Below are 8,495 nucleotides of genomic sequence, written 5' to 3'. Positions count from 1 at the left end.
GCAGGATCCCATCTGGACTAAGAACAGAACAAACCTATTAGAAATGCCCTCAGGATTAACGTAGAACCTTTTTATAGCTAAATAATTCTGCACATGTATACATAGTTTTTGACATGCCCCCCCAATCCCCTGCACCTGATCCCAGTGTGACCCAGTTAGACGGATGCACAAATAAAATCCCTAAAAACACTTTAAAGCCATTTACCCACACGGAACAATGCTTAAAAAAAATTTTTTTTTAACCCATGAAGTTGTTAAACAAAACAGAGGGGTGACTTTTCTTTTCAGTTCATTATAAATGATGAGGCAGCATTGTTTTTGTTGGCCTCACAAAGTGTCTTTTCTACATGCAGGTGGTGGCAGGCCGATGGTTACAGAAGGTGACGGCGGTGAAAGCAGTGAACCAAGTAAGTGAGAAAACAAAGATCTCACAGGTCACAGCCTGCAGCTCTTAGCTCTGCCACAGAGACACGGTGACCCTTGTCTGATATCTGACAGTTCAGTGGTCTGTCTGCCTTCACCTGTGCTGACCTCACTCCCCCACCCTCCATCCCCGCCACCCCCCACTTATGAACAACAGCCACAAAAAAAAACAAAAACATAACACAACAGAATACACAAACACAGAGGTGACAGAGCGTTTAGACTTCAGGGAGACATGCTGAGGTGTAAATGTAGCTGATTTCTTCTCACAGCTGGAAGTTTGAAAGGAGTCTGTCAGATTAGATACGTAGTTATTTATTTTAAATAATCTAGATTATTAGATGATATTAGATTAAACATGACCCCACACTGGGGAAATAGTTGAAAATGAAGGGCCAATGACAAATCTTGAAAGAAAGGCACTGCTGGGATTTGAACCCAGGATCTCCTGTTTACTAGACAGGCACTTTAACCAACTAAGCCACAGCGCCACCTTCAGAGGCAGCTTTTAATTTGCAGACATGACGGCTGCTGTACCTACGTCAACGTGTAGTTCTTTCTTGCGGCTGGTGTAAAAACAACAGTTTCACTGATGGCTCCAAATAAAATAATTAAATTTGCAAAATTTGTTTCTAAATGCACCTCCCAGAAAGCCAATTCAACCAGGGGCCACAAATGTGTCATGTAGCAATTCTGTGATTCCCACTCTGTCTATATGTCTGTTACACACACACAGACACACACACACACACCATTGTCAGCCTTAATCTCAGCTACTCCTCTGACAGAACCATGATTGATGTGTCCCCCATCTAAAAGGGCCTCACCACACTTGATGGGGCAGTCGAGCTGTGGACTTCTACCCCAGAAACAATTTTATGGTGCTTTGACTCTAATGGAATTACAGAGGCCAAATCCATCATAACGTTCCGTCAGACAGAGTTCACAGGTCATTTGTGCAGGTTCTCGTTACCCAGATGACTTGATTTGAGCGTGCTCACATTCCATGCTGTGTCCCAAGTCCACCGTGATCACCAGCTATGAACATATCCTGGAATGAACCCATTCATTTTGTGCGTACCACTGTTTTGTCTTTACCTCCTCTCAGACTGGCTCCAGGGCTCTCAGCGATATTCCCACCGTAACAATAGCGACATCAACTGCATCACCACTGGTAAGATGGAGGCCGGCGACCTGGGAGAGAGGCCACGGCTGATGGAGATGAGCTACATATCCTTGAAACACACCTCCAACTGTCTGAGCTCCACCAGACCGGAGGAGATAGTGGTCACCATAGACGAGGTTCTACCAGACCAACCACCAGACACTCACTCAGCTGGGACCTAACATGAAAAAAAAGAAACAAAAACCCCCAAACATTTGCATGCATTTCTAGTGGAGTTAAAAGGTGGATCTGTCGTGGGTTGAAGTTCAGTCTACAGTTTCATCACCTGCATGTGCTGACCTTAAAGGGACAGTTGAATTTTGAGCCTGTGCTGGAATGACGGAGGACTCGTCTTCTGGTGTTAGGACTCAACCCTGCAGTACTGACTGTTAACGGAAGCTGCTAATAATTTCGAGTGATCTGTTAAAACCTGTGGGAAACTGTGACATATAAGTATTTTTTTATATCCTACGTAACACTGTTGTATGCAGCTCACTGTGGTCACATTATAGGGACATGTTAAAAGTACATTTCATAGTATTTGCGGGTATTGTGTTATGTACTCAATTGTTAAATTGGATAAACTTTTTTTGGACTTTCTTGCCATGAATTTGCAGAGTCCAGGGCTTAACCAAACTATCAAACACTACTTATTACTCATCGCTACAGCGCCCTCTACTTGAACCATTAAATATCCATTCAAATTAAATGTTATTTTGAGTGTTGTGGCTCATGTTTTTGTAAAAAATCTTACCTACTGTAAAATGTAGAATCGATATCTTTACAAGTGGCAGTATTTGGCAATACTTTACAGGGGCCAAATTATCCAATTTGTTTTTGTTAAAATGTACCCGACGTTCTACCCGACGTGTTGATTTGACATTGTTGTTAGAAGCAAAAACAGGATAAATACTTCAACAGTGCGTCATCTGTAAGCATAACACGTTTTTCTTTGAACTGAAATTTGAAAGATTGTTGTCAATTTGTCACTTTGTAACAAGGTGGACAAGTGAATGGAACATAATCTACCTAATCAGTCTACCATCACTATCAGTTTTTTGCATCTTATCCTGATCACTACAACATTCAGAACAAGTAAGAACCACATTCGCAGAGCCTCCACAGAGCAGCCTGTTAACACAACAATAAAGTTCATAGAAAAAAAAAAATATATACATATATAAGAATAGCCCTGATTGCAAAGCATGTATGCATAATCTCAAAGAATTATCAACGTCCATTATGTCAGAGACGTGTGCACATTTTTATAATAGACCTGTTAGGAGTTCACAAAAAGTGTTCAGTGGTGTCTTGTTTGTAAGTCAGTGTGTTTAAGCACCAACAGAGCTCTGACTGCAAAAATCCAATATGGAAGTAAAAAATAGAAGCCCATTGTTGTTGTGGGAAAATAAGTTAATATTTTTAGTTGTTAAAGATTTTTGGTTTCTCAGAATCCAAACACAGCACTTTGAAGCTAAAGTGTAACAACTTTTACGTTAAAGTCTCTGTTTACCTTTATTACCTCACTGTTAAGGGCTACTGACATAGGGAGACCGTTTATAAGAAATGGACAAGACATGGCTTTGGCTGTAAATTCATAGTCAGTGGGAGAATGAAGCCTTGTGAGTTGGCAATAAACATTTTTATTTTGTTGTTTTTGATGTCAATCAATAGATTCAGGTGATTTTCTATATTTAGAACATGGTATTATTTTAGTAATATAATAAAGATATTAGTCCCTTTGTTATGCAAGTCCTAAGGCTTTAAAGTCAACCCCTGCCTCCATTTCTTATACTCAGTCTTTGATTTTACCTCTCACAGCTGCATTTATGCAGGAGTTTGTACTGAGGCTGGGGTTGTAAACACAGCTGCTGAAAATTAGTGGACATTAAACTCTAGGGTGGGAAGTCAAGTTAAAAAAAAAAAGGAAGACAACGTCCTTCAAAATGTGTCTACTTCTGCAACAAAGTGTTTTAACGTGAAAAGTTCTGTTTCATGAATAATTTTTCACCACACTGTTGCTGTTATCAACTTTTCTCTCCAATAAATAATCATAAGTGAAAGTTTGATAGTTTAATGAGTATTCATATAAAGTATAAATGAGAAGTAAGAGGTTTGTAGGTTGTGTAAGGAATCAGGATATTTCTGTTTGTTGTTTTAGTGAGATGTCTTTTCTGTAAAAAGACTTGTGTTTTCATGTAAATATCTATTTAACTACGAGTCACTTATGGCAGGTCAATACAGATAATATATATATATATATATATATATATATATAATCTTTATACATCTTATTTAGGGCTATGCTAAAATGTTACCTTTCATTCAAAAGTCGAGGGTTTGAATCCACACGAGCTCCTGACTTGTAACCCTGGTAGAAAAAGACAAATAATTATTATAACAGCCATAGTGGCAGAGGATTTTTTAAAAAAAAGAAATTTGATATTACTTTGGTAAAAAAACAATAAATTGGTTTGAACAAGAAGAGTTTACTGTATACAGTATATGAAACAACTGTTTTAAAAAGGAATTCTGGATACACTTAAAGGGAGAGGATAAAACAATTCAAATACATTTACAGTTTAGTTTCATTGGCTTTAAATTTAAAATTTAAAGTTAACGTAAGACGAAGAGTTGTTAAAAATGTCTATGTGATGTCAAAAGGCTCTACAGAATACCAATGTTGTTCCTTGAGCAGAAAAGCATTGGAATGACTTAACCTTAAATCACAAACATCTGTGGTCTGACCCCACCCGTCCTCTCCCCATCTCCCTCCCCACACTGATCTCTAACTTCTTTGCTTATTATCTTCCTCTTAAGAAATCCCACAAGATCAAGCATTGGAACTGAAGTAACATGACCTTGAAGGTAGGAGCTGTTCACTCTCCTTCTCCTCCTCCTCCTTCCTCGGCAACTTCACATTCTCTGAGGTTCTCTTTTGCACTGACCAACTGCTGTAAGGACGCAGAGAAAATACTAATGAGCAAACAAGGACGGAACATGGCTCACATGTGTAATACCGTGCCTTAGGATGAAAGACGTCCTTGCCATGAATTTCTTCTAATACTTCCACAAAGTCCTAGTCTGACTGGGATAAACATGTCTGAGGCTCAGCACTGGATCTTCACTACCATCAGGGAGAGCTTTGTGCTTGATGAAACCGTTTTACTCTGTTCTAACTTAAAAAAAAATCAACTGGAAACAACAGGCTTTCTGAGATCAGAGAAACTCTAGCATCCTACCCACTTTGCTGAGCAGAGCTCTTGCCTGTCAACCATGTCTCCTGTTAAATAAGTGCATGACACAGAAGCTAATGAAAGGGCAACTGGGATTGTCAGCAACCTGCCCAAACCTGGTGACCATCTGTTCCAAAGCAGAACCTTTTGCTTGTTCAGTGGGACGTCCTGTCACCACAGCAGCTTCAGCCGAAAACCTGTCAGCTCCCTGAGCATCTCCAGACTCAAACAGCGTCCAGCAGGGTGTTAATTGTGCTCCAGAGTAGAAAAAATGTCCATAAAGTCTGAGTGCCGCAAACCTTGGGCCACTAACATGATCAAATAAACCTGCTTAAATTTATAATATGAAGTGATATGAATTATTTTATTTATTTAAAAAAATTGTTTATCATATTTAGGTTTTAAACCTTCAGAAAAATGTCTTTACTATTGGAGAACTGCGGAAAATGAATCAAAAATATTTTAGGCACAATATATTTTAGGCAATATATGTTATATATAAAATTCTACAATGTGTTTTGTGTTTTATCTCGCGGTAAAGAATTTATCGTGATGAAGCATGTATAGTAGCGCTCTCAAGTGGCCAAAGAGTAGAAATGCCTGTGGGAGCAGTAGAGAACGGACCACTACTGGGTGACTTTTTGTACGAAAAGACAGTAAATATAAAACATTTAGACAAACCTTCATAAATGAGAAGTCAGAACTAAATGTTGATTAACATAATTACAATAAAGATCATTAAACAAATAAAGGAAAATGTGAAAGGATCTTCTTGAAACAAAATCATTTAAATTAATTTAAACAAATTGGATCTCCTACAAACCTACCGAGTTTCTTTAGATGATTGTGTTATACTGTACAAAGTTCGAGCAATGAAATTCCTCGACTGAATAACCCTGCCCTGGGCTGACCATCCTGCTGTGTGGACGCAGTCACCAAGACTGGAAGAAACGCTGTAATTAACAGGTTGGCTGGAGAAATTCCAAATTGAAAAGCAAAAAAAGTGCAGCAACCACTTACTATTTTCATCAATTCATTCGAACTTCACCACTTTGCTACAAGCTGGCTGTACAGGGACAGGTAGAAAACACAAATGGAATAAACTGATAAGTTAGCTCTTCTACGTGTATATGGTGTAAAAACAAATTTGCTGAACTGGTGATTTTGTAAAGCTGAGAAGTCAAGCAATGAGGGGCTAAAAAATAACTATGAAAACCAAAAGGATGAGAGTAATATTGATACCATTGTCACATTACCATCAGTCATGTGGGATTAATATCCTATCAGTCCTTTGGTATCAATCAAGTATTTATTCATCCATCTATCTATTAGTTGTATGAATGTCCCTTATAGTATAAATGTTGGCATCAAAATTTGTTAATGTAAGTTTTACGTTGGCGTTGTTATTACCAGTAGTAGTACGAGTATTTGTATAAACATACGTATTTGTATTGTTATTGTCGATTGTAAGAGTGTTAATATCCGTATTATATTACTTGTATTACTATTGTAATACAAGTAATACAAGTAGGCCTACTACTAAGATGAAAACAAGCGAGACCTGTACTAGTATTTATGTAGTCTATAATATTATTCGCATGTGTTATATCTATTTGCATTTTTACATTAGTATTAGCGTTAAATACTAGTTGGTGTCCGTATCCGCAATTGTATTTGCCTTAGTCATGTTAAGTTTGTATCAGTATTAGCATGTAGTAGGTGGAGCCATAGAGAGCTACAACCCTGTAGTTGTCATAGTAACGGCTCGTGGAACCCCAATCTGTGATTGGTTTACCGTAGCAATGGTTCGGGTTGTAATCCTCTTTCTGATTTGTTATTTTGACTGTCACTTTGCAATGCTGTAAGATGATTGGCTAATTTCTACATTGGCTTTCCCTGTGAATAAGCTGCTGAAGCTGAACACAAACGAGGAAAAAAAAGCAAGCGGAGGAGTTGTGGCAGTTTGAGGAGGAGTAGAAGGAGGAGGTATCACGTTTTTTCACAGAGGAAAGTTGTTTATCTCACTCAGATGTGGCCTGGCTTTACACAGACGGCACGAAAGTGGAGAAATGTGTGGACTTTTTAGCCGCCGCTGTGTTTTTTTATGATGGAGGAACCTGCGAACAGGCAAGTGATTATAACCGGGTCTAGTTAGCTTACTGTTTTTTCTGCTATTAGTAATTTCTTCAAATGTGTATGAAATATGTCCATGTGGAACACTGTTATCGTGTGCAAGATTTACTGATAAAATAAAACGATGGTTGAAACAAATTCTCCACAGAGAGTTTGACATGTCACTGTCAGACGGTGCCTCCGATGACGACCTGGCTCTAACGTTACCTACAGAGGGCAGTCTGAGTGGGAGCATCAGGAAGGTGAGATAGTTATAAACAAACACACACTTTCTAACCATACTTTCTGACCAACATTTTCAATGTACGACCCAAATTAAAGTTCATGGGAGTTTTGAAACAGTTGTGTATGCGTCTACATTGGGTGGGAGGGAGGAGAAGGGGTCAGTCACTGGCACACTCTACAAAGAGAGGCACTTGTTTTTTGGGACCTGACGTGGTCCTTAGTCATTGATTACACAGACGTTAAATACGATCCTTAAAGGTTCAACAAGCTGGAAGCTTGGCCAGAGACCAAACTTTACAGACAGGTCTGGGATTAGTTAATGTGTACAAATAAAACAAAAACATTACAGTGGATGAGAGAGAAAGAGCAGGATGGAAGCAGCGGGAGAAAATGACAAACACTTATCAATTACACAAATTAAGGGTGTTGTATAACGTGATGGCGGAAGACAGGCGGATAGGGAAGAAGGGAGTATTTCAGCATGATTACTGCACAGCTGCTCCATCTGTCATGTTGTGGTAAACAGTTATGATTATTTCTTGTTTTTTGTGAGTAGGGTGGGTGAGCTGTTTGGGGTTCTTTTGCCCTAAATGCCTGCTAAATTGAGATAGAAGAAGCCTTTAAATCGTACCCAGCTCTGATCTACTACCATAATAAACACAAACTCTTCTCCAACGGCCACCACCCAGACACATTTGTCAGTTTTCACAACTTGGACTTTTCACTGGGATTGGTAAATGTCTACTGCTGTAGTAATGGAAAGTTACAGATTGAGCAGTAACAGTATCTCAACTCTACTTTTTTTTTTGGAAATAGCTTCTTGGGAAACCTTTTTTGTAGAGTGAAACTCCATAAAACTCCTTGACTCCTGACTTGGGTTGAGCTCAGGGATTTTAATCCAGAATGTTTTAGAAAACTGAATATGCAGGTAATGTTGAATAAAACATTTAGCTAACTGCTGATTTATTTTAACAATAGAAGCCTGGCAAAAGTGATTTTTTCCAGATGGCTGTAAATACAATCTGATCTTAGTTCTTAATCGTTAATAATTTAATTGCATATTCCTCATTATCTTCAAAGGGATGTGATCCTTTTTCCCAGACTCAGCGTAGTAAACTACAGCACAGACGAGCTCGCATCAATCAGCAGATCAACAAGGAGATGAGGATGAGGGCAGGAGCAGAGAACCTGTTCAGGTGAGGAGCTGAGTTAAATATATTTGAGTGTAAAATTTGACGATTAACGTTCTTCTCATATATACTATATACTATACTGTACATCAACATGCTGTGTTATTATCAAGTTTTCTACTG

The 8,495-nt window shown here is 38.6% G+C and overlaps 2 protein-coding genes, 1 long non-coding RNA gene and 1 other non-coding gene across 6 annotated transcripts in view; 2 read left to right on the top strand and 2 right to left on the bottom strand.

The window, feature by feature from the left end:
• Positions 1-3,886, top strand: part of LOC112486754 (uncharacterized) — a 5,268-nt gene extending 1,382 nt beyond the window's left edge. Inside the window, exons 2-3 of the mRNA XM_025054068.1 lie at positions 354-407; positions 1,532-3,886. Of these exons, the coding sequence (XP_024909836.1) occupies positions 354-407; positions 1,532-1,770 (293 nt within the window). The 3' untranslated portion in view covers positions 1,771-3,886. The remainder of the gene's footprint in view (positions 1-353; positions 408-1,531) is intronic.
• Positions 841-914, bottom strand: trnat-agu (transfer RNA threonine (anticodon AGU)). Its single transcript has one exon. It is a non-coding gene; the product is annotated as a tRNA-Thr (tRNA).
• Positions 1,630-8,495, bottom strand: part of LOC103399899 (uncharacterized) — a 14,263-nt gene continuing 7,397 nt past the window's right edge. Inside the window, exons 6-8 of the long non-coding RNA XR_523729.2 lie at positions 4,450-4,542; positions 3,907-3,959; positions 1,630-1,766 (exon numbers count right to left, since the gene is read on the bottom strand). This is a non-coding gene — a long non-coding RNA (uncharacterized LOC103399899). The remainder of the gene's footprint in view (positions 1,767-3,906; positions 3,960-4,449; positions 4,543-8,495) is intronic.
• The window catches only part of rhpn1 (rhophilin, Rho GTPase binding protein 1), a 12,014-nt gene continuing 10,024 nt past the window's right edge, over positions 6,506-8,495 (top strand). Inside the window, exons 1-3 of one of the 3 annotated variants that reach the window (XM_008338541.3) lie at positions 6,506-6,951; positions 7,106-7,199; positions 8,263-8,378. In XM_008338541.3, coding sequence (XP_008336763.1) covers positions 6,929-6,951; positions 7,106-7,199; positions 8,263-8,378 — 233 coding nt within the window. In that variant the 5' untranslated portion in view covers positions 6,506-6,928. The remainder of the gene's footprint in view (positions 6,952-7,105; positions 7,200-8,262; positions 8,379-8,495) is intronic. The other 2 variants (XM_017039819.2, XM_017039817.2) reach the window with 2 other exon arrangements.

The sequence above is a fragment of the Cynoglossus semilaevis genome, chromosome 2, assembly GCF_000523025.1.
Source record: "Cynoglossus semilaevis isolate Cse_v1.0 chromosome 2, Cse_v1.0, whole genome shotgun sequence".
In the NCBI taxonomy this organism is placed as follows: domain Eukaryota; kingdom Metazoa; phylum Chordata; class Actinopteri; order Pleuronectiformes; family Cynoglossidae; genus Cynoglossus; species Cynoglossus semilaevis.
This window is presented reverse-complemented; position numbering and strand designations above follow the sequence as displayed.